This window comes from Nannobrachium achirus, assembly GCF_963921795.1.
Source record: "Nannobrachium achirus genome assembly, chromosome: 11".
In the NCBI taxonomy this organism is placed as follows: domain Eukaryota; kingdom Metazoa; phylum Chordata; class Actinopteri; order Myctophiformes; family Myctophidae; genus Nannobrachium; species Nannobrachium achirus.
Genome location: NC_137820.1, coordinates 38,042,381 through 38,068,908, shown reverse-complemented (window position 1 = coordinate 38,068,908; position 26,528 = coordinate 38,042,381). Strand labels below are relative to the sequence as shown.

Sequence of the window (26,528 nt, the reverse complement as noted above, 5' to 3'; positions counted from 1 at the left end):
TTTCAAAATAAGAGCATAGGGTATTAGGCTATTATGTAGACTATATGATCAGTTGTATTTGTTAGTCTAGGTACAGGAAGTAAATAGACCGGTGCTCATGCCGGTGTTGCCCCACTTGACAGTGACTCTCTCACTGTAAGGTTCCACTCAATACTCCAAAGGACACACGGAACAACTCTTTCCAATTTGATCAACTTTATTTTCCAAACTTTGTTGGGCATGTAGTTGATCTTCAATTTCATAACAACATTGTAATTCAAATAAAGCATCTCTTCTAAATACAGAGCATGGAACCAGGTAATTACATTTAAAGTAATTAAGGTAAGTATCTAGAGGTAAGTAGTTAAGTAAAGTATTTTAAAGGTAAATTTAAAGCAGTCAATCATTTAAGTGACAAGACATTTCACCAATTACATGTTTTCAGGTTTGTGTTTTCAGAAGTAAGTAATTCTCTAACAAACTACTAAATACAGAAACAGATGTTAACAATGTAACATATTTCCAAATGGTTTTACAAATGCTTTTAAACGTCTGAATAATTTTAGACTTTCAATTTGTTGTTTAAGGTTTCTATACATTACTTGGCATAAAAAATTAATGTACAGATTTTAATTAAATACATGTAAATGAATTAATTTAAGTCAATTAAACAAGTAAATCTTTTAAATGGAAAACATTTTAACAACTAATTAACTAATCATTTTAGTATTAAAGGTTCAATTTGGTTAAACATTTAAACTAAACGAATTAACAGTTCAAATGAATTAAAGAATCAACTTTACAAGCAGGTCAAATGAATTGAATTAAATCCATTTAACACTTAAGAGTAATTAGAGAAATAAAGAAAATGGCTAAGAGCTTGCAGATCAGCTCTTTTCAGTAACTTAACATTTTAAATTCAAGCATAACTTTTAGCATTAAACTTAAGCTTTTAACTTGAAACCTTAACTTTAACCCATTTGACTTTTAACATTTGAACTTTAAACTTTTGACAACTTGTGCTTTAACACTATGCAACCAATGCTCAAACTAAAATGCAGTGGTTCACCTTGAACCCAAGCAGTTAAACAAAATAATAGTTAAATAAGCAAGTTAAATAAGCAACTTAAGAGCATTTAGTACAAACATTTCAAGCTAAGGCCGACATCAAAAGAACAGGCATATTCACCGACCATTGGTGTGTTAACCGCTTAGTGGATCTTTCTGTTGTTCTTGCTTGGTGTTCTTCTTGCAGTTTGTTAGGTGACTGAATGAATGAGATCTCCATTCCTTTTCAGCTGCCCTCAATCGGCAATCGGAAGCCATCTTGCTGGGGCATTCTGGGATTTGTAGTTCTTGACCCATGTATGGCACAAGGTTGACATCTCCACTGAGTTTTAACTCCACACTCACTCCAGAGCGTCACCGCAGCTTCTATGCATGATGATCGATCGCTCTAATCATTTTGTTAGATCTGCCACGCATCGGCGCTACATTAACATAAAAGTAGCGAGCCTGTTTTGAAAATGTAGCGGAGTAAAAGTACAGATACTTGTGTTAAAATGTAACGGATAAAAGTAAAAAGTACTCAGAAAAATAAATACTCAGTAAAGTACAAAGTACTGAAAAATGTACTTCGTTACAGTAACAAAGTATTTGTACTTCGTTACTTCCCATCTCTGCACACACACACACACACACACACACTTGCAGCCAGTGGTGTAAAAAGTACTTACATTCTTTACTTAAAGGACCAGGTCACCTCTGGGACAACCAGATCTTATTTTATTGTTGTTTGGGACACGATCAACACAATCCTAAGTACTTTTTTGTGTTCAATCTGTGTTTTTAGATATTTTAGTATTTCAGCATGCTACAACTGGTCATATGATGCAAAATGCATCATATGACCAGTTGTAGCATGTTGTAGCAGTTGTAGCATGCTGAAATCCTAAAATATCTAAAAACACAGATTGAACACAAAAAAGTACTTAGGATTGTGTTGATCGTGTCCCAAACAACAATAAAATAAGATCTGGTTGTCCCAGAGGTGACCCGGTCCTTTAAGTAAAAGTATCAATACTGCAATGTAGATGTACTCTTCAACATTTACTTGAGTAAAAGTACAAAGGTATTGGTATCAAAATGTACTAAAAGTACCAAAAGTAAAAGTACTCATCGTGCAGAATGTCCCATTTCAAGTTATCATTATTGTATAAAAATATTTTGAAAATAGCCGATCTACAAGCTCACAATGCGTCGCATCGCGACGCATTGTGAGCTTGTAGATCGGCTATTTTCAAATGGCCAAAATGTATATACGGCTGAAGTGGTTAATGTATGTTTTGTATTAACAATAACGATCTACAAAGTAACTAGTAAATAAAGTTTTGAAATAAATGTAGTGGAGTAAAAGTACAATATTTGGATCCGAGATGTAGTGGAGTAGAAGTAAAAGTATTGGAAATTGGAATTACTCAAGTAAAGTACAAATAACTCAAGTGTACTTAAGTACAGTACTTAAGTAAATGTACTTAGTTACTTTACACCACTGCTTGCAGCTTAGGCATAGCGCACAGTCAGACAGAGCCAACTTGCAACACAGGCACCAACAACAATATAGCCTATAAAACGATCAATCATCATAGCGAGTACAAAATAATAGCCTAATAAGGTCGATTAAACTCACCATGGCTGGTAATGTGTCCATCAATGCCAAGCTTTTCTTTAAGTCCTACTCGAAAAAGGTTTCCCAAATTGTCCAATCCACACCAAATCTGTTTATTCTCCTCCTTCAGCCATGTTTTGCTATTTGTGCATTTATTTATGAGTTAATTTTGCGAACTGAACTCATCATCATCAGCTCAGAGTAAACAGAGAGACATGAAAACAAAGGTTTGGTTTGGAGGAAGTGGTTCCGATTTCTCATTGGACAGTTATTTGAAAGAACTGTCCAATGAGAAATGAGAACCACTTCCAGGGATGGGATCTATAGACTGTAGGGCTATGGGAAGATAGGAAGCTGAGTTACTAGGGCCCAAGGTGGAGGGGCCTTAATTATTTTATACTTTAGCTATTTTTGAAAAGTCTTGTGTTAAAATCTTTGAATACAGTATATGTATTTTTTAAGCGAATATTTGTAACTCATATTTTGCTTCTGGGGGGTCCCTGGAACTAAATATTATGAGATGGGGGTCCATGGCCAAATACATATCATTTTGAGGGTCCTTCACATGAAAAAGTTTGAGCAACACTGACAAAAACCTTCAAAGACTTGCACACATTTTCAAAACAATTCTGTGCCGCAATGTGAGCTTGTATATCTGCTATTTTGTGCTAAGCACAAAATAACGCAGTGAATCCTTGTACCCAGGGCCCAGAATTTGGTGCGACACCCCTGCTCCCGGCATCCTGGTCCTGGGCCAGTTTCTCCAGCTGTCCCCATGTGTGGCCAGATCTCTTCACATCTGCATCCAGGTCACGCCGCCAGGTGTTTCTTGGTCTGGCCCTCTTCCTTCTCCCCTGTGGGTTCCAGAGCAGGCCCTATCTTGTGATATTACTGTAGATGCAGGTTTGTGAAGAGTGTGGCCGATCCATCGCCAGCGGCTTTGGAGGATTTCTTCCATTGGTTCCCAAACATTTTTGGCTTCGGTACCCCCTTTTCCCTGATTTCTGGATCAAAGTACCCCCTTTACTCGACTACAACATGTTGCTTAGAAAACTATATCTAGCATATGTCAGGCAGAAACCCCATGTCTCTATTTGTCTTGGTAGATTAATGCCCTACTTCGCCATAGTATCATACAAAGGTAGCAAAAATAGCAGATCTATAGGCTCAAAACGCAATGGATTTGAATCCCGGAAAGTAGCCATTTTGGACATACTGTATGAGGTATCCATCCGATAGAATGAATGAACGATAACCATCCTTTTGAGCAATATATTGAAGAATATAACATTACAAATAAGAAAAGTAGTGAAAGACTTGAAATTAGAGCATCCTGTGCACTTTCACTCTAGACATTTTCCGCTTTCTCTCAACGTACCCTCTGTAGTACCTCTGTAGTACCTCTGCATAACCCCATTTGAGGGTGTTGTCTTGTTCTCTGCCACAGTTCCAGGTCATGTGTTTGGCCATGCAGCGGATTCGGATGCTTCTTCTAAAGGCCCTCTTACATCTAATGACTTTGAAAGGATTTTGGAAAGATTTGAAAAAGATTTTCCAAAAGCTTTATAATGATTTTATTGCGACTGTGAAATCTTTTCAAAGTCATTAGATGTACAGTAAGAGGGCCTTAAAGACAGGTGTTGTTGGAATTGTCTGGATTCTCTTCATGGTGCTGCTGATCTTGGTGTTTATAGGAAGATCTGACGATAGAGACACACGGGCGCCTACAAATGCACAGACACCATTGAGACAGCAGCCCGCCGGCCCCACTTCGGGTAAGGGAGAACGGTGTACTGCAAGCAAGCGAATAGAAAGTCATCGCAATTCATCTATAGTTAGCCAACTTTTAAAACAATCCTACATGAACTGAAGACTATATTGATTTAAATAAAAATGTTTCCAAATCCTATGGACTGTCTTTGTCAACATATCTTCTTGATTTCAAAGTAAATGATGTGTGTCACATTTAATTGCCACTTGCATGGGTGGGAACCAGTAGTCGCTGGAAAGAAACTCGCATAGATTTTGATTCTTGTATTTGTTTTATTGAGAATAAGGTTATTTATTATAAATAAATGAAAAATAGGATTACGCATATCTTTCTGAGGTTAAGATTAGGAATAGGGTTAGGTTTTGGCGCCGTTTTACTGAGGTTAAGGTTAGGAATAAGGTTAGGTTTATCCGTTTAGACATAGTTTACAGAGGTCTATAAGGATATTAAGGATCTCAGTGGAAAATAACAAATAAGCCTAGCCTTACCCGAGTTTCCTTTTAGTTGACATTCTTAGTTGATCATTTTAGTTCACGAAACTGTACCTTTTCCTATACAAAATTTCGAATATATACCTCAATCAATCAATCAATCAAAAGGCATGAACCATCAGCCCAGGCGAGTTTCTTTCTAGCGACTCTTCTGGTATTCGCATGGGTTACCCATAATGTTAACAGAGCATGGGAAGACAGCAGACAGAGAACCTGTCGCTTTTCAGTGACTTCACTGCCTTTACTGCAATGCATTTACAAGCGCCGAATTCTCAGTTTGGAAGAAAGATGCGATAATGTCCCAAAATAAGTAGACTAATTATACATGAGAGACAAGTGTATCTGGGTATTGAAAACCTCAAGGATTCGTCCATGATGTGTACCATGCGGCCACTTAAACTTAAGATTTCTAATGCTAGCACTTTTGATTCATGGTATGTTGTGGATTGTATATTGCGATGGCAGTTATATCACATTAAAAAGGAAAATCAAACAAATGGGACACATTATTGGAACACAAATAGAATCCCTACAACCTCCATATTGAACCAGTGAAATTACAGTATTTTACGATGCCTCGCATAAGGATTGCATTGACGGCTGCAGTACACCGTTCTCCCTTACCCGAAGTGGGGCCGCTGTCACAATAAGGGGCGTGAATTTGTAGGAGCCTGTGTGTATCTATCCCAAGACATTCTTCAGCTGATGTAAAGCTGCTCTTGCCTTGCCAATCCGAACTTTCACGTTGGCATGAATCGCATGATCTGTCTGATATTTATTGACAATATTGCCCAGATAGGCAGATACAAATACATAGGTGAAGCTCTCCACCTCCTCTAGTGCTTCTAGCACAGGGGTCGGCAACCTTTCTAACATGAAGTGACATGCCAGTTTCTTTTCTTCATCAGTGTGCCATATCAACATTTCAAGTTTAATTATGACACAAAATGTAATATTTCCTGCTGATTTTGATTGACCATAGGATATACAGTACATAACGTTAAGAAATATTTTCTTTCACATCAGGATGTGTGATCATTAGACTAGCACTAGCAATAACCCACCTATCTCCAAGACTCCCAACTGTCCCCAGCAGTCAGAGTTAGGAGTTTGAACTAAACAGTTTTTTAACATTTTATTCTAAAATAATAAAAAACCTCTCTAAAAAAAGAAAAAACCCTGTGCCAATGTTGGCAGTTGGCGCCCGTGCCCAAGGTTGCCTACCCCTAGTGTGATGATCATGAGGCTAATGCTGTCTGTTTTTATTTTGAGGACCTTCTTTGTCCTCTATCCACTTTCCTAAAAAAGAAAAGATAAAACAAACAAATTAACTGAAAAAACACTAGTACAGAGCCCTGGGGGACTCCGGTCAACCAAGTATATCGTTGCTGTCGGGCAGAAACCTCTTATCTCCATACTTTACCATTTTGTGATTTTTTTCGTAAATGAATGTCCTTCTTGAACGTACTAGTGTCTCACCAAGGTATCAAATGTAGCAGATCTACAAGCTCGAACCGCGGCTCGAAACACGGCTTGAAGCGACGTGTTTTGAGCTTGTAGATCTGCTACTTTTGATCTGCTACTTTTTAATTATAATCCTGAAAATGTGCAGTTTTGCACATATATGAGGTTTTCCCCCGACAGAAGTGGTTATAAGTCCAAAATCGGAATACACTTTATTATTTGTATTCTTGTTCCTCTGTCTGGTGAAAGATATACCACACTGTGCTCTGATACTGTACTGTGGTGGTGAATAAAATAACTGAATATGTATGATATGAGGCAGAAGAACTGGGGTGCATAATGGAGCCTCTCCAAAGCTCCTCTGGTAGTTAAGTGCCTCCCCTGACCCAGTGCAAGATACTTGCTGGGGGGACAATACAATATCAGAGAGCATAGGTGTACCAGATTTCTAAAAAAGAAAGCTAACCTCTTGGCTATATGTGGAGTGTCCTTATACAGCACATGCAAATTATGTTTTCAGTGTGAGTGATAATTGGTGGATTTGCCTCATACTATCTAGTCAGCACTTATGTGTATTTACATCTTAACACTTTTTGCCCCATGAATAATTAAAAAGCATTGCGCTCTTCACAGGGGGAATGGTATTAATGGAGTTTCTCTTTAACACCACAGCACTTTTTTGTGTGTTTTTTGGGCAGTTGGAGCTGTTTGAAAAAAAGAAAAAAAAGTAGGGGGGTTCTCACACTGTTTCCATGTCAAAGACCTCCGAATTGATGTAGCCTGGGCGTGGACGCCCCATCTGAAAATGTTTTGTACCAGGGACTCCGAGAAGAGAAGAAAAAAAAAAAAAAAAAAAAGGCTTGTATCGTGATGCGTTGTGAGCTTGTAGATCTGCTATTTGCAGCAAAACGGTTTGGTGTAGGGGGAAAAAGATTAGAAAAAGTACACGTGTGTGTGTGTGTGTGTGTGTGTGTGTGTGTGTGAGTGTGTGTGTGTGTGTGTGTGTGTGGAGTCCCTGCTTCATCTCTCTCTGAGTTTAACTGAGTTGTTTATTGTTTCTAAATAAAACTTTCTATATGAATTTCGGTGAATTGCCCGGCCAGCCCTACCACAAAGCAGTGTTGATTTTGCAGACTAAAACTTTTACAAAACATGTTATTTTCACTGATGAAAACTAAATAGAAACTAAGCTATGATGACTAAAACTACGACTCAATATAGGCCTATATTGTTCCGTCAACAAATAAAAACTAGACCAAAATGTTAAGGAGGGACTAGTGGAGAAGAGAGTAGAACTAAACGACAAGACATTTTATGTTTGGGTGTGCTCGGGTGTTGAGCTCTTAGCAGAACTGATCGGCCATTCTCAGCATGCAACCAAGTGTAAAATCAGGCATTACCACGCCATCAAAGCCCGCCAAATTATTTTTTTTTTCTTTTTGTCGACAAATTCAACTGTAGATTTAGTCGACTAAAATCATATGATATTTAGATATTTTGTCATGTACTGACTCTGGTGTACCTTTATTGTGTAGTGATGTCCTAGTGTTTCCTGTTTTAGCTTGTAACCGTTACCTGTCTTGTCACACCTCACTGATTAGTCATGTTCACCACCTGTGTATTGTTAGTCTTTCAGCCAATCATGTCTAGTCAGTGTCTATTTAAACCTCCTGTGTTCAGTGTTCCCTTGTCGGGTTATAGTCCATGTTGCTGTGTGTTCCTGTCTATGTAACCCTGAAGTTAGCCTGTTTATTATGTCTTCTGTAAGTGTGACTTTCCCCTAGTTTAGTATTTCCCAGTATAGTTAGTGTCTCAGTCTACTTCCCTGTGTTTGCTGTTTATTGTTAATAAATACTGGACTTGATCTGCCTGCCTGCTGTGTTCTGCTTCTGGGTCCTCCACTTCTGCCTCACACCGTGACAGTATAACCCGACCAAACATGGACCCAACAGAACTCCAGGAGATTGATGAGGACCTCCAAGCTATCGACAGCTATATCAGTGCTGTTAAAGAGACCACATGTGTGAAGCAGCAAGAGATGGCTCTCAGGTTGGCTCTGAAAGAAACTTTTTGTTTTATGAAGAAGCATCCTCAATGGGCACAACGAGTGGATGGAACAGCCAGGGAAGTAAGAGCTTTGTTAGCATCTTTGCTAGCCAACAAGCCTGAACCAGTCACTCCAGCTTGCCCTGCATCCCAGCCTGCTCTCCTGTCTGCTACTCCCCGGCCTACTAGCCCCCAGTTGGCTAGCGACCAGCCAACTCTTACTCCATCGGTTCGACTTGGGTTCATGAGCCTGGAACCCACCTGTCCAGACCCTGTGCTCCCTCAACCCCAGGCCAACAGGAGAAGGCGTGGTCGCTCCCACCGCCACCAGTGCGTCCAGAAGCCCTCACTGCCTCCCAGTGCACCAGTGCGTCAGCTTAGCACTGAAAAGGTATTGCCGCCACGGCAGCCGCCGGCCAGCGACGCCGGAGAGGCTCAGACGCCGCCCAGCAGCGCCGGAGAGGCTCAGCCGCCGCCCAGCAGCGCCGGAGAGGCCGCGCCGCCGCCCAGCAGCGCCGGAGAGGCCGCGTCGCCGCCCAGCAGCGCCGGAGAGGCCGCGTCGCCGCCCAGCAGTGCCGGAGAGGCTGCGTCGCCGCCCAGCAGCGCCGGAGAGGCCGCGTCGCCACAGCTCACTGCCGCCACGGCCACGCCGCCGCAGCTCAGCGCAGCAGAGGCCACGCCGCCGCAGCTCAGCGCCAAAGAGGCTCCACCTCTATCACTGCCTTCTGCTCCACCAGAACCTACGTTACTCAGCGCTTCAGAACCTACATTGCCCAGCTCTCTAAAGCCCACACTGCCCAACGTCCAGGAGCCCCCACTGTCACCCAGCGCTCCGCCCTGCACCACAGAGGCTATGCCCTCATCAGCCGACTACCTGCCTGAAGCCCAGTCAGTTTTCTTTGCTGACGCTCCTCCTGAACATTCAGAACTGCCACCGGTCAGACTCCAAAGGTCGGCCCCGTTCCCTGACCCACAGGCTGTTCCTCCATTTGTCAGTTCCCCTGTTCCTAAGGTTTCTAGCTCTCATGTTTCCCAGTCTGCTAGCCCTTTAAGGTACCCTGCCCTGCCTAATTGTTTGTCTGCCTGTTTGCCTGTCTGTGTGTCTGCTAGTTTGTCTGCTAGTCTTTTTGTTTGTCAGTCCACTCCCCGGTCATCTAGTCTTCTGTCTGACTTCTCTACCTACTTGTCTTTATGTCAAGTGACTTGTTTGGCTGCCTGTCTCCCAATATGTCAGGTCACTTGTCAGGTCCTTGGTTTGCCTTCTTTGTTGTCTGTCTGTTTGTCTATCTGTCTGTCTGCATGTCTGACTGTGTGCTTGCCTGCATGTTTGTCTGTGTTTCTCCCAATCAGTTAAGTTTGTTAGATTTGTGTAATATATTCCACTGTGTTTAGCAAAACCAGTCCAATGTTTTGTTCTGACTTATTAATGCCAGTCCAATATTTGTGCCCCGGTTTCCCTCCGTCCGACTCCCCTCCACCCACCCTGTTTTATTTTTGGGGATGTCTGGGATCCATCCCTTAAAGGGGGGGTACTGTCATGTACTGACTCTGGTGTACCTTTATTGTGTAGTGATGTCCTAGTGTTTCCTGTTTTGGCTTGTAACCGTTACCTGTCTTGTCACACCTCACTGATTAGTCATGTTCACCACCTGTGTATTGTTAGTCTTTCAGCCAATCATGTCTAGTCAGTGTCTATTTAAACCTCCTGTGTTCAGTGTTCCCTTGTCGGGTTATAGTCCATGTTGCTGTGTGTTCCTGTCTATGTAACCCTGATGTTAGCCTGTTTATTATGTCTTCTGTAAGTGTGACTTTCCCCTAGTTTAGTATTTCCCAGTATAGTTAGTGTCTCAGTCTACTTCCCTGTGTTTGCTGTTTATTGTTAATAAATACTGGACTTGATCTGCCTGCCTGCTGTGTTCTGCTTCTGGGTCCTCCACTTCTGCCTCACACCGTGACATATTTAACATTTCAGACGACTAAAACAATGACTAAAACTAGATGACATTTTATTCAAGACTATGACTAAAACTAAATCAAACTTGTCAAAAATAACACAAAGTGAAACAGGTTACTTCAGGTTACTTCACCAGCGATAGTAGCCTTTACACCAGGCACGTGCACACATAGACATCAAAGGGGGCTTGAGCCCCCACCCCGCAGTTTATACCCAGGCCTTCAATAGATTTCAATCCTCACACAAGCTCAGCGGTTAGAATTGTGCACAAATTCACGTGATTATAGTGTAATTCGACATAACCAGGCAACAACAGACAACACCGATATCTAAACCAAGCTGATGAGATCGGAGACTGACTGAGTTACACTCTTCACAAGTGCACGCCACACACACACACACACACACACACACACACACACACACACACACACACACACACACACACACACACACACACACACACACACACACACACACACACACACACACACACACACACACAACACTTGCAACACAGGCACCAGCAACAATATAGCCTATAAAACAATCAATCATCATAGCGAGTACAAAGCCTATAAAGATCGATTAAACTCACCATGGCTGGTAATGTGTCCATCAATGCCAAGCTTTTCTTTAAGTCCTACTCGAAAAAGGTTTCCCAAATTGTCCAGTAAATCCATACCAAATCAGTTTACTCTCCTCCTTCAGCCATGTTTTGTTATTTGTGCATTTATTTGTGAGTTAATTTAGCGAACCGAACTTATCATCATCAGCTCAGAATAAACAGAAGAACATGAAAACAAAAGTTTGTTTTGTAGGAAGTGGTTCCTGTTTCTCATTGGAACTGTCCAATGAGACGGGAAGCACTTCCAGGGATGGGATGTATAGACTATGGGAAGCAAGCAACGCCAAAATAAAAGCCTTAGGTTTCTGAGGCAAGCTGCTGTGTTTTTAGACCTGCAGAGAGTGGAAGCAGAGACCAGTCTGTGTGAGTGAATGAGAGACAATGATGGCAGCAAAATAAATACACCCTAACCCTAACCCTGTGTGGAAAAATAATTATATATTATGAAATATAAATTTCTTTATCAGGCAAGTGCAGGGCCAGCAGAGAAGGCCTTGCAGGCCCTGACGGCCCAAAAAGTGCCCTTTACAGACAATGAATGTAGTTTTTACTGTGGTGAAAGAAATGCAAATGCGCTCTTTCAATGCCATACCTGAAGGCAGCATTCGAGAGAATTGCCTTGTCCATCCAAACTCTTCTGAACTTGAATGCAGCATCTTAAGTTGAAAGAATTGCCCTCTCTGTATATCCACAACTTTCCAACATCCCATCGTGCATTGCACAGAAGGCGAGCGGCATTTCTGGCGTCGCAGCCGAGTGTGATCTACAAGCTCACAACGGTTGCATCTGTGACGCGACGTGAACTTGTATGTCTGCTGTTAACCGGAAGTGTCCCGCCGATAATGCTACAGTAAAGTCTTGCAGAAACAGGTGGATACATCCATGCCGTTCCGCCACATCTCCGATATTCACTTGCTTAGTTCAGTGTGGTATCAAGCACCGAAAATAGCCGACCTCCAAGCTCCACAGCTTGGAGGTCTATTTCTGCTATTTTCTTGGAGGTCTGATATTTTCACCAAAAGGCCCTTTTAGAAATGTCAGCCCCTGCCTCTCTAACATTCTCTGCACGTCCCTGCTTTACACAATGCTATGGCGGTGGTCATTAATAAGGAATATAGGAGGGGCAGCAAAAGTGGGCTCCCCGCGGGTCGGGGCATCTGTTGCCGGGGGGTTCAGGAAACTGCCATGGAAAATTGGACATTTAGGAGCCAGCTGGACAAGCACCGTGCCCCTGCCCCACTGTGCCCCACCACCACTACACAGGTTCCCACACTGGCAGCGTGCCCACCGCCCAGGGGTGTCACACCAAACTCTGGGCCATGGGTACAAGGATTCTCTCACATTTTGTGCTTTAACTATTGAAAAATAGCAGATATACAAGCTCATAGCGCGGCACCAAGTGCCGCGCTGCAAGCTTGTAGATCTGCTATTTTTTTTAAAATATGTGAAAATTTCATACATAGGTTTTTTGAAAAACCTATGTTTCTATGTCAGTGGTGCTCAAACTTTTTCATGTGAAGGACCCCCAAAATGATAGGTATTTGGCCACGAACCCCCATCTCAAAATATTTAGTTCCAGGGACACCCACAGCATAAAAATTTGAGTTACGAATGTTTGCTTAAAAATACATAATATTCAAAGATTTTAACAAATTTTCACGACTTTAAAAAAATAGCAGAACTACAAGCTTGCAGTGCGGCACTTGGTGCCGCGCTGTGAGCTTGTATATCTGCTATTTTTCAATAGCTAAAGTATAAAATAATTAAGGCCCCTCCACCTTGGACCCTAGTAACTCAGTCCCACTCCCCCCCTCTTGTGACGCCCCTGCCCATGCTGGCAGCGTTCCCACCGCCGGGCTAGAGCCCAGCGGACCAGAGCGTGCCAGATGGTGCCCTTGCCAAACCCCTTTTGCAGCCGCTGTGAAAACTGCCCACTTCAACCCACGACACCATCGGCTTCTCTCACTCACACACAGAGGTGGTAGATGGATAGGCCGACTCCCATTTTTGAACACAGCCACTTGAACCCAGACTTCCATTATTCTGGGGTCCACTTTTCCTGGGTCTAGACTAGAGGGTTTAAGTGCATGGTTAGTTTGTAGTTTTATCCAATCTTTGTGGTAGAGTACGTTAATACAATATAACCAGTGATGGAAAAAAGTTCTCACATTCCTTACTTAAAGGACAACTTTGTTTTTTACAATGGTTCATATATTAGAAAGTAATCAGATAAAAGAAAAGATGAGTGTTAAAATGTTTTAATTTACTACTTTCTATTGTTTTAGCGACTGTAGATTTCAGTGGATGGGGGCATGAGTACAAGTGGTTAATTATGTATTTTTAGACACAATAAGCCGGCAATTTCTACACCAGCCCCCATAAGTTACATCTGCCTATGATAGATTGCGGTGCGTCTTGGGAATGGGCTTATTGTGTCCAAAAATACATATTTAGCCACTTGCACCATGCAAATCATAATCGTTAAAAATCACTAAAATGATAGAAAGAGGTAAATGAAAACCTTTTAACACTCATCTTTCCTTTTTTCGAATTAATATCTAAAATATGAACCCTTGTTGTAAAAAAAAACAAAGTTGTCCTTTAAGTAAAAGTTTCAATAATGCAATGTAGAAATACTGTCACAAGTAAAAGTCTGGAATTAAAATTTTGCTTGTGTAAAAGTACAATTACCTTAAAATAGTACTTATGCATTGTACTTGCGACAGTTGCGAGCAAATTTACTTAGTTACTTGGCCACATTCTCAGTTTGGAATGATGGTAAGCTGAGGTGGGAGAGATGTTAAGATGCAGAAAAAGCTCTGGCGAGACTCGAGAGGGAGTGAGTAGGAATACAAATGGACTCCATTACGTTGCGTGTTTGTTAATGTAAGCAGCCGAGGGCCAGTGCCAGGGAGTAAGTCGGTTACGACGGAGTCTGGTCCACGGGGAAATAAAGCCACCGGCCCCGGCTTAACTTATTTCTGCCCGGCCGTAATCAGATAGACTCTGATAATTAAATTATAGGGCCTCTAATGCCCGTACTAGGATACACGTATTACCATCTACCTCAGGAGGCACTTATGGTACGTTTATTATCTGGAATAACAAGACGGAGAGAGGTCACTGTTACAGTTTACTGTACTTCCCCAGAAACAAGCAACACACAACTTCTGTGTCGTTCGTTGCTTATAGAAGGTATGCGTGTGACATCATCATCATACCCGGAAGTTATGCGGGAACGCCTACTGAGTGGCAAAAAACTACTTTCTGGCCTTGAAAGCCCATAAATTCAAACAGAAAGTCCTATCTGATTGCATAAAACAACGTTAAACTCACTTTGCCACTCAATTTGCCACTCGATTTGCCACTCGATTTCCCATTCACTTTATGCATGCGCATACCCTCTATTGGTGGAAGCTTGTATGTCCAAAACCGAATGTATCATCACAATGTGTTGCATCATGCTGTTCTCACCACTTTGTATGATGAACTATAATTTAATTTACGTTTTTTGCCAGCAACAATACTGATGCAGCCTATACATCTATCGAACCCGTATTCTGATTGGTTATAGCATTTAACTATGGAAGGGGAGTCTTGGAGGACCGCCGCTAAATGTCATCTCTGTCGGGTGGAATCCTCATAAGTCCAAAAACTCATACTTTCCAGGATATAAAATAAAATAAATATCAAAAGTAGCAGATCTACAAGCTCAAAATGCATAGCTTCGCACCACATTTCGGAACTTGCACATCTGCTACTTTTGTTGCTTTTGTGTGACGCTGCAGTGTAGTGCATAAATTCACGAAAAGAGTTACAGAATATGGAGATAAGAGGTTTCTGCCTGACTGCAAATAATATGCAAATGTGGACTATAATTGTACGAATGTGGGGACAGTTCCCTATCAGCGTCTTCCCAGTTAACGAGGTTAGAATCCATGTTAGCAACAACCCCCACGCCATGTGAAGGAGTAAGGGGCGACCGTGGCTCAGGGGTAGAGAAACCGTCATTAGAACACAGAGGGTTCCCAGTTCGATTCCGGGCTCCCCCAGAGTTAGTGTGGAAGAGTCCTTGAGCAAGAACCCCTAGTTGCTCCCGGTGAGCAGGTTGGTGCCTTGCATGGTTTCCTCCTCCATCGGTGTATGAATGTGAGTGTGAATGGGTGAATGTAAAGCACCATGGTTAAAGGCTCTATATAAATATACTATTTACAGACAGATGCAGGTTTGGAATTGCTCATTTTTAATTTGGATTTGCTCTTTTTTAATCAGCGGTGGGGATATATTTTTAATTCTAAATTGTGAAAATGGCACATCTACGAGCACATACCTTGTTGCTGGAGCTTGTAGAAAGGCTATTTTCTCTTTTTTGTCATGCAGAGAAGTACATAGGGCTCAAGCGGTTCAGAATGTACCTTTGTTGTGTTTGCAAATAGAGCCCTGAATACTAGACTACACACAAAAAGTTAGGAAACTTAACTTCGGTCCATTAAATCTCCCCTTTAATAATAACAATTGGTATTGTGTTTTATATCATTTTTATCATTGATTAGTGCACCTTTAGAACAAGATACAGCTTGCAAGCATCGGGCATTCGTGGAAGAGTAAAGACATTTAAGGCTAAAAGGATAACACAAAAAATCCCTGGGTACATTGTGGTCCTATATGTATTCAATTGATCAACATAAACATAAAACTATACACAATATCTTATACCAACAAAAGGATCTTCAAGTATTTATTACCAGGCGCAAAACAAGAGCCTCACCCTCCGTTTAATGTAAATGGAAATACTTTATTTCACCGTTACACAATAACAAGCTTGGAAATAAATTAGAAACAACAGAATCTTTTACAAACAAACAAAAAACTAAAGAAAAAACGCTACAGAGCACCACATTAATATACACAACTCTCATTAAATGTGGCAATGGAAGCTTTTAAACGCTAATTGCCATACTCTATCTAGGCTATCATGATTAAGAGATTCAAAGTTTATTTTCGTATATATATATCTTTTTTAGAAATCAGCAAAAATGTTTTGGACATCGAGCACAGTCATGCCAGTAATTGTTAATATCTTACAGCTTCATGTTGCAGATGGTTCGGAGCGGAACGGGGCGAGTGGTTGGTGTTCCTCAGAGGTTTTCACTGGTTGGTGAAGCTCAACAGAGAGGAGGAGGGGGTTGTGGGAACTGGAGTCCATCATCTGTTGGTTTATTATGTTTGTATTTGGTATAAAGACGACTTGAGAACGCAGACTCTGATCAGACTCACTCATTTGCAAATACCCCAGGACAGTGGTTCTCAAACTTTTCTTAAATGTCAAGCACCTCCAGTTTGGCACGCAGATTAGGAGATGAAGCCCCCATAACTCTGAGAGTGTACGAAATGGAACAAAATGGACCCGTAGCATGGGTCCATTTGGTTCCATTTGCACACTCTTGGAGTTACAGAGTTAGAGAACCGTAGCCTAAGGGTCCATTTTGGTTCCTTACTATTAATCATTTTCAGGGGACCTTCTGGAACTCCCTCAAGGGACCCCTGGGGGTAACCTGGACTGCACTTTGAGAACCACTGCCCCAGAACATTTCTTTAAACCTGCTCAAGTCAACACATACTGATACATGCTCCATCCGACGTTGGGGGGGAAAAAAAACTAAAGTTTCGGACGGGCTTTCTGAACCGGGTCGGACAGTCAGGACATACAGCATGAGGGTGCAGGAGAGTCTGAATGACCTTAAAATGTAGTTATCTCACTTCTCTTTCTGGGAAAAAAATAAATACATAAATAAAAAGGTTGTCAGAAGGAGCATGCATCTTCATATCTGGTACTCTCATAGCCAGTGATTCCCAACCTGTGGGTAAGGGGCCCATCGGTGGGCCGTGAGGAGGCAGTGAGGGGGACCCTCTCACTGGCAAAAGTGTGACCCCAAATAATTTATAACATTTAAATTAAAAAGAAAAAAGAAAAATGTGTTTCCTTGTGAAACCGATGAATACAAACTTCATGTAATACTACCTTAGTTCCATTGATCAAGGCCTGGAACAACATCGATCGGATTGATCGCTAAAATAAGCATGCTCTGAAAATGCACGCTCCGGCTGCCCCGTGTGTTAAGTGGTCAGATGGGTGGGCCGTGAACGCTTTTCAAGACAGAAAAAAAGGGTTGAGAACCGCTGACTCTAAGCTGTTTCAAACAAACGCTGAAATAAGGATTTGCAAATCGTCGTCATCGGGCAGAAACCTTGTATCTCTGTGTTTCAAATTCTTATGTTTTTTTTGTAAATCAACATCTTACTCCATCATACAAGACTGTAGCACAAGAGTAGCGATCTACAAGCTCATGTAGATCTGCTATTTTTACTTTTTTTTTTTATAATCATAAAAAAGGTATTTTTGTTTTATTTTTGGACAAACAAGGTTTCCACCCGACATGCTGTTTGACTCAGGCCTGTGAGGAAGGAGGAGAGTGAAGAGACATTATGGGGGGTTCATTTTCTATTCTTCTTCTTCTTCTTTTTTACATGGAGGATGCTGTACAGGTCGCTTCAGGTCTGCCACGACTAAAGGCACATGGGGTCCACCGAGCAACAGATGTGTCCGTTCTGAAAGAAACAAAAAAACAGGAGAGAAAGAGAGGACAACTTCATTTATCCTTTTTCAGCATGTTAACACTTTCCAAGCCACGGGGAGCCCCTTAATATTAAAACCGTACTATATCGGACTTCCTAGGGGGGGGGGTCTCAGCCGCTCGTCTTTTCCCGTACTTTCCCGTATTTACCGAAATAAATGATTTTCATCCGAAAATCGGCGATCGTCTTAACCTTCCCTAGTCACCACTCGTGCATCGATAGCTCATGGCTGGTCTGACATGAAGCAGAAGTGATGTCATGGCCCTTTCCTTCTCCAAGGCACCTTCCCCCATTCGGTTACTGTCTGTACACGAGTGCTTCTACTGCAGCCGTGCTGGGGGCTATGCTAGCGAAACTTTTCAGTTCTACTCTTGAGTCACACATGGATTATTTGAGGGGACATTTACGTGAACGGATCGCGCACGCGAAACGCACGGGGACATGATGCGTCAGCCGAATCTCCCACTCTAAGCCAATGCAGATTGAGTTTTTCACTGGGAACTGGGGTGAGTATACAACGGGGGATCGCGGTATGGTAATGGGGGATGAAGACCACGTGATATAGCGCTGGATGTCTGGTAAAATGAATGCGGTTCAGATCATAATATAATAATAGAAATTTCACGGCTAATCTACCAACAACCATTCTATTTCGGACGGCAAAGAGTTAAGGACAAACTGTACCAACACAGACAACCTCCCTCCTCCCCCAAACAGACAATAGACAAAAGACAATAAACAAAAATAACAAGTAGAACAAACAAGAAGAAGAAGGGTTCAAGAGCACGGTAACAAAAAACACAAAAAGAAACTAGAACAATTAATACATTAAAATACTCTGCTACTCTGCTAAGTGTCTTCGAGTATTCCCAGCGGTACCTCAACGTACACGAGAAAGGACTGCCAAGATTTATAAAATGTATCAATCCAACCTCGTAGACATTGAGCCTCATAAAATATAGGACATCTCTGATCCATTGTGAATGAGATGGGCTGGGGAGAGTGATACCTACCCTGATCACGTGGGATTGATTGATTGAATATTGATTTCAATGTAGATGTACTCTGTTACAAGTAGAAGTCCGGTATTCAACTTTTACTTGAGTAAAAGTACAAAAGTATTGGTATCAAAATGTGCTAAAAGAACCAAAAGTAAAACTACTTATTGAGCAGAGTGTCCCATTTCAAATGTATAAAAATCTTTTGAAAATAGCAGATCTACAAGCTCACAATGTGTCGCATCGCGACACATTGTGAGCTTGTAGATCGGCTATTTTCAAATGGCCAAAATGTATACGTCTGAAGTGGTTAATGTATGTTTTGTAATAATAATAAAAATCTGCAAAGTAACTAGTAACTAAAGTGTTGAAATAAATGTAGTGGAGTAAAAGTACAATATTTGGATCTGAGATGTAGTGGAGTAGAAGTAAAAGTATTGGAAATTGGAATTACTCAAGTGAAGTACAAATAACTCAAAAGTGTATCAGTCTGGCAATGCCAGGCCAGGGGACACAGTAGTTCCTTCCTTCCATTTCACAAATATCAATCACTGGGCAAAACATGGTGCCAAAGAAAAGTTGAAAAAGGAAAGAGTAAACAGGGGCGTCACAAGGGGGGGGGAAAGTGGGACTGAGTTACTAGGGCCCAAGGTGGTGGGGCCTTAATTATTTAGCTATTGAAAAATAGCAGATCTATAAGCTTGTAGATCTGCTATTTTTAAAAAGTCGTGAAAATGTGTGCAAATCTTTGAATATATGTATTTTTTAAGCGAACATTTGTAACTCAAATGTTGCTTCTGGGGGGGGGGGGCTGGAAGAACATGTTACGATGAGGGTCCGCGGCCAAATACATGTAATTTTGGGGGTCCTTCGCATGAAAAGGTTTGAGAATGACTCGGTGCCGCGCTGTGAGATTGTATATCTTCTATTTTTCAATAGTTAAAGCGCAAAATAATGCGTTCCCAGTCTAATGAAATACATTCATGGGGGGCCCGCAGTGAATCCTTGTACCCAGAATTTGGTGCGACAACCCTGAGAGTAAATGTCATCCAGACCTTGACCCTGAGCCAACCAGCACCTCTCAGGGCTTCTCATTGTACTGTAACATTTCACACAGCTGCATACCAATTGCAGTTTGACATTTAGAAACGCAGAGGGCACAGTTTTTTTTTTTTTTTTTTTTTTTTTTGCCACCAGCTGATGCAAGGCCATGATGATAGTCTACTGAGAATACGGAACGTTTTGCTGTTGGGAATAAACCTTGTATCACCATATTTACATTTTTAGTTTGTTGTTGTTGTTGTTGTATTTGCGACCGTAGGTCGCAGTTTAGTATCAGAACAGTCACATCGGCCACATACCGTACAATCCCTTTTATGCCCATATATGGAGATCCCTGTGGAGACGATTTTCAAATGGTGTAAATGTATACAAGGCTGAAGTGGTTAACGTATGTTTACTTTAGTAATAAATCTATATCTAATCTAAATCTATAACGTAACAAGTAACTAAGGTTTTCAAATAATTATAGTGGAGTAAAAGTACAATATTTGCCTCAGAAATTTCATGGAAGTAGGACAATACAATACAATACTAATACTAGCCTGACAGCGATGATTAGAGTACCGTATTTTCCGGACTATAAGGCGCACTTAAAAGCCTTTAATTTTCTCAAAAAACTACAGTGCGCCTTATAGTCCAGTGCACCTTATATATGGATCATTCATTGACATTGACATTCCCTTTAGCACAGCTCCATCTGTTTGATGCATAACGCAACGGTAGCGTCCATTATGTGCGCCTTATAGTCAGGTGCACCTTATATATGAAAACAGTTTGAAAATAGACCATTCATTGACAGTGCGCCTTATAGTCAGGTGCGCCTTATAGTCCAGAAAATACTGTAATAGCACTTTCAGTGCAGCACATACTGTAGGCATGCTTCTTTTCCAGTATTAATATCCCTCTCATTATGGTGAACATCAGCCTATTAAATGAACAAAGCTCTGTCAGTCCAGGGTTGACCATTTGATCTTGCCCACATGGGCATTGCTCGTTGAGTGGTTGGATACTATTCTGTGTGCCTTCATACTTGATATGCATCAAATATACATGCACTATAATTATACAGTCTTTTGCCCAATTATCCAAGAAGCACTGTTCCTTCCACTGGTTATCTTCCTTCCATTACAGTATATCTATCTATCTATCTATCTATCTATCTATCTATCTATCTATCCAGTTAGGGGTCTTCAACAGGGGGTCCGCGACCCCTAGGGGGTCCGCGGAGGTACTGCAGGGGGTCCGCGAAATTATTGCTTGATAAAAAAAAAAAAAAAAAAAAAGGTTTCAAAAAATGTTTTTTTTTTTTTTTTTTTTGCCATTTTCCACATTTATGTTAAAAAATAAATCATGATTCTATCCATTTTGAATAGCTTGAATATATGATTACTATGCAATTGACAGATTGTTGATATTATTTACATTTGTTCTCAGTTAATTAGTTAAGTATAGAAATGGTAGTGGTACGGCCCACCCTGTTCGCTGTAACTTGTAGTTTGTTTAAAATAAAAAATATGTCGTAGCCCCGACCCCCCCACCCTACGAGGTGGTAGGGGGTCCCTGCTCCATCTCCCCATCAGTTTGGGGGTCCCCGGCCTGAAAACGTTGAAGACCCCTGATCCAGTATATGTATTGTCGTTGCCGGGTGAAAACCTTGTATGTCCAAAACCGTTCGTTATGCATTTTTAATAATAAAAAAAATATGTAAACTAGTGAAAACAGCCGATCTACAAGCACACAACGACTCGCACCGCGAGCTTGTAGATCTGCTGTTTTCACTACTTTTGTGCGACGGCCTTGTACGATGAAGCAGGGCTTTACTTTGCGAAAGAACGTACACATTTGAAACTTGGAGATACGAGGTTTTCACCCAACAACGACGATATATATATATGGACAGCACAGTAGCCTCTCTAGCTCCACTCTCACTTTGTTCCTAGCGTTCTTTCAATTTCTTTGTTTGTTTACGGTTACAGTGAGACCCTCGTTCGCCTCATATTTACAGCCCATTTCGGCACAGTTCAAACAGCAGTCATCAAACAGTATATGATGCAAGTCGTTAATTAATATGTATACTTCAACATGGTTCAAACAGTCAAACAGGAGCAGTATAGTAGCGAAGCCGCCTTTTCAGTGGTTGTTTTGAACTGGAGCAGATTCATAATTCAGGTAGACTAGTCTGTGCATACCGGTACATTGATGTTTCTGCATGCGTGCGTATTGGCATGTGTGCGTGTGTGTTTGCATGTGTGAGCGCGCCACGTTCATTCCTTTTCATTCCTCTCCGCTTCATTCCTTTCAGCTCCCTCTCATTAGTTATTCATATGTTTATTATTTGATTGGTTCACGCCATGCGGTCGGCATATCAGAACTCGCTCACCCCCCAAGCAGTCAGGATGTGAAGCCTATAGTCCTTTTTAACGGTAGTTCTCAAACTTTTTCGTGGCCGCGGACCCCCATCTGAAAAAGTTTTGTTTTACCTGGGACCTCCGGAACACGTTCAAAAATCTTCAAAAATAGCTGAGTGACGGGCTGGGAACTTATAGATCTGCCATTTTTTGAATAGCCAACATAATTCGTGGATAAAGTGGTTGAAATGACCGTGATGCTGTAATAACACATTTAGCTGGGGACCCAGCCCTGGAACCCCCTCAAGGACCCCCGGGGGTCCACGGATCCCACTTTGAGAACCACTGCCTTATAAGAAATATCCTGTAGGACATCTCTCTGTATTCAATACAAAATGTCCAATGCCCACTATAGAAAAGATATTCCATGTACAGTACCATCTGGCAACCCTAAACAATTCCTTATGGTGTATTAGTCACAACAGTGTTGTCAAAACCCTTGGTGACCCTCAAGAGTATTTCTAATTTCCAGTACTTTTTCTAACTTTAACTCCACTATAAATTATTTGAAAACTTTAGTTATTAGTTACTTTAGTTTATAATATTATTACAAACCATTCATTACCGATTTCAACCTTATACATTTCGGCCAAAAAGCCAATCTACAAGCTTACAATGAGTCGTGATGCAAAAGAAGATTCTACTTTCAAAAGAATAATTAAAAAAAAGAAATCATCCTTTCAGATAGTGTTGTAGGAGTCCTATTCAGAGGAAAATGTAATGTAAAAAGAAACGTTTTTGCAAGGTTTTATAGCCATAAATCATCAGTAAAAAATGCACCACTGCAAATGTCACACCCCTGGTTGGCGGTGCTGTCTGGCTGGGTGGGTGGGTGGTTTACCTTGCACTGGCAGAGGGTGCACTCGGTGCCGTGTTTGACCCAGGAGGCTCCGCTGAAGCGCGGGATGCCGTGCTCGTCGGTGCAGGTCTTGGTGATGTCGTTGCGGATGGTGTCGGCCTGGCAGGGGTCGGCCACGCAGCGGGCACAGCACTCGCCCTCCGGCACCACCGTGAACTCACAGTCCACGGGGGGACAGGACAGAGGCCAGCAGTCCACCTGCCCCTGCTGGGGAGCCCAGGGAGGGAGGGAGAGAGAGAGAGAGAGAGAGAGAGAGTTTATCATTGTATAATAGTGCCGACCTTGAAGACGGCATTAAAAACATTTCCCATAGTCCCACACAAGAAAAGGGCACCAGCAACATCAGCAACTGTCTGACCGCCGGTGAAATATGGCGCCTTGCGGTGAGGATGTGCTGGACGGACGGACAGACAGACATACTGTACACTGTATAGACACAACAGACACTGTGCAGACAGACAGACAGACAGACAGACAGACAGACAGACAGACAGACAGACAGACAGACAGACACTGTATAGACACAACAGACACTGTGTAGACATACAGATGGATAAGGTAGGTAGATACTATAGATAGATAGATAGATAGATATATAGATAGATAGATAGATAGATAGATAGATAGATAACAATCTGTTTGGTTTCCCGTTCCTCACCAGGTCTCTTACAGTATGCAAATATTCACGGCGTGTACATTTGCATGCCAGATGTGCTGCCTGATCACGACTTCACAGAGAAAAAAAAATAAAAAATTAGGGTACCTGGGAGAGACGTGCAACTTCCTGCACAGTCAGCAGAACACAACACAACAACAAAAGCTTTTTCTTCTTTTCTTTTTTTGGTAAACGATCCCGCTGCTTTCTAAATTGACTTGTTGTGGTCTGGCCCTCCTCTCTCATTGTTGTTCCCATATTAATCTCTGCACACCGCACAGCAGAGGAGGCCATATTGGATTTCAATTGGCCGGAGAGAAAAACAGGTCATATATTTTGGCTTTCGACTTTATAGATCCTCTGGCTCAACTATACTGTATATATATATATGCCTGCAAGCCCTGACCCACTTCTGCTGATGCGCTTTCATCCGCTGGGGCTTCTCCTTGGGAAATTAAAACTCCAGCGTGTGCATTCCCATAGCCTACACATACTATGTTTATACTTCCTTCTGCCTAATTTGTCCCCTTTTCTGCGTGCCCTGAAGAAGGCCAATTTATGCCCGAAATGTGGTTGGCCTGTTTTTAAAATGTGTTCAATGATGATAGCATTTGCTCCCCTTTCTTTAGAGCAATACGTGGTTCTCAAACATTTTGGTGTCAAGGACCCCCAAATTGATATGTATTTGGCCACGGACCCCCCTCTGAAAATTTTTTGTGCCAGGGACCACCAGAAGAGAAGATGTCTTAAAACATTTTCAAAATGATTCAGTTTTCCAAACACTTTTGACGTTTTTCAAAAATATTCAAAAACAGCAGATGTACAAGCTCACAGTACGAAGTGACACGCTGTGAGCTTGTAGATCTGCTATTTTTGAATGGCCAAAAAAAACACATTTCACATTTCTGCAAAGGCAGCAGCAGACCCAGTTAGGGACTGGTAATGTGTTAGAATGCACTTATATAAGGCTTCATAACTACTATTATGAAGCCTTATGTTTATCATTAACAACTTACAGCAAGGTACATTGTACAGCACATTATAACTATATAGCTATACTGTATAGTTATTGCAACCGTAGGTCGCAGTTTACAATGAAAACCGGCACATCTTGTCCGTATCTTGTCCGTGAGTAACGCCTCAATGTCTATAGCTTCTGACCAGTTGTGACATCACATTGTTGTGACATCACATTCCGTCCTTGTCCCTTGTGTGCCCATATACTGTATGGAGATCCCTGATGTCATCAATATTAAGCACATAGCTTGGAATGCCCATATATGGACATATTGTGTGAGTTTCATGTGGTCTTATGTTATAGACCACATGAGACATGAGCGGTCTATAACATAAGACATCTATGATGAATCACACTTCCGAGCTGTGCGAATTCCGTCCTTTCGCCCTAATATAAGGTGTCTTACTGGTATATAGTCAGTGGTGAAAGTGAGCCGGAACGGCCGGAACCCCCGTTCCGTTAAAACATTTGGGGCCGGAACGGAGTTCCGTTAAGACGAGGAGAAGCCAGCTGTCAAAATCCCATGTTAAACCTGCCACAAACACACGTCCAGGAAGAAAACAATAGCCTATACCAAAGTCAGATTAACATACAGTAGGCAAAACAAGTGTTACTAGTTATATTTTCTGATAAAGGGCTTCTAAATTATTCCCGTGGGTTTGTGTAGGTCACTAAGGTCAGTGTGATCCAGTCTGTTTGCGTTACAGTGTTTGTTTGACACGGAGTGCACGGAGCTAATAGAGGTGGGACGTTCGCGAACGAATCAAGTCTTTTGAACGGCTCTTTGAAATGAACGATATGATTCAGTTCACAGTAGGGAGCCGTTCCTTTCTAATGAACAGTGGCCGTCTTTTGAACGGCTCTTTGAAAGGAACGGATCCCAGAGATCCGGCTCACTTCAAAGAGCCATACATCCCATCTCTAGGAGGACTCGTTGTGTCTGTCTGTGCCTGCATGGATGCGGCCTTAAGCTAGATGCAGAATAGACCAAAATGATTCTATTCTGCATGTGTAGTGGAGTAGAATTAAAAGTATTGGAAATACTCCAGTAAAGTAGGCTAGGCTATACTTAAAACCTGTACTTAAATACACTACTTTAGTAAATGTACTTAGTTACTTTAGATAACTGGTTATAATAATATTAATAATAATATGGGTAATAATATAATAAATATAATAATAATATATATATGCTTACCCTTCTGTATGGAACAATGAACAATATGAAGAGGCTTATTATAGATATTTCATTTAGGATTTCAATCATGTTTCATGTTACAGTAAGTGTGTTGCCTAATTCAGGTGTAGGACCTGTAGTGTTTTACTGTTCCAAAATGCATTTTTCTATGCATTTCAGGGGTTTTGGGGGGTTAGAGCCTCCCAATTTTTTTCGGCCGCGCAGCTTCGCCGCGCGGCCAATTTATGACAGTTCCGGCAAGAATTTCAAACCACTTTCACCCCTGTATATAGTTCTATGTTTACAACTAGAATAATTATAAACATTTAACAAAGTGTTATATGGAGACTTATATGTGCTTTATAATGCATTCTAAAGGCAATTTAAATTATAAGACCCGACCTTTAAAGCGCTTCATTTATATTTAGTTGTGCGCTGGGATCGGCACTTTTCTGTGCGCGACACCCTCTCAAAACTATAGCTCAGGCTTAAGCAATTGTACACCGTACACACACACACACACACACACACACACACACACACACACACACACACACACACACACACACACACACACACACACACACACACACACACACACACACACACACACGGCCACCAGGCAAACTGTGTGCAAGTGGCAGGCGGTTGGAGGGGAATGGTGCAGTAAGATACGGTGCACGGGCTTCAGTGGCGTGACAGGAACGTGAAATG

At 41.7% G+C, this 26,528-nt stretch overlaps 1 protein-coding gene across 1 annotated transcript in view; it reads right to left on the bottom strand.

The window, feature by feature from the left end:
• Nucleotides 1-17,568: 17,568 nt before the first annotated feature.
• The window catches only part of nell2a (neural EGFL like 2a), a gene marked incomplete at both ends in the record, with an annotated part of 221,277 nt that continues 212,317 nt past the window's right edge, over nt 17,569-26,528 (bottom strand). Inside the window, 2 exons of the mRNA XM_080737060.1 lie at nt 17,569-17,610; nt 22,947-23,171. Of these exons, the coding sequence (XP_080593186.1) occupies nt 17,569-17,610; nt 22,947-23,171 (267 nt within the window). The remainder of the gene's footprint in view (nt 17,611-22,946; nt 23,172-26,528) is intronic.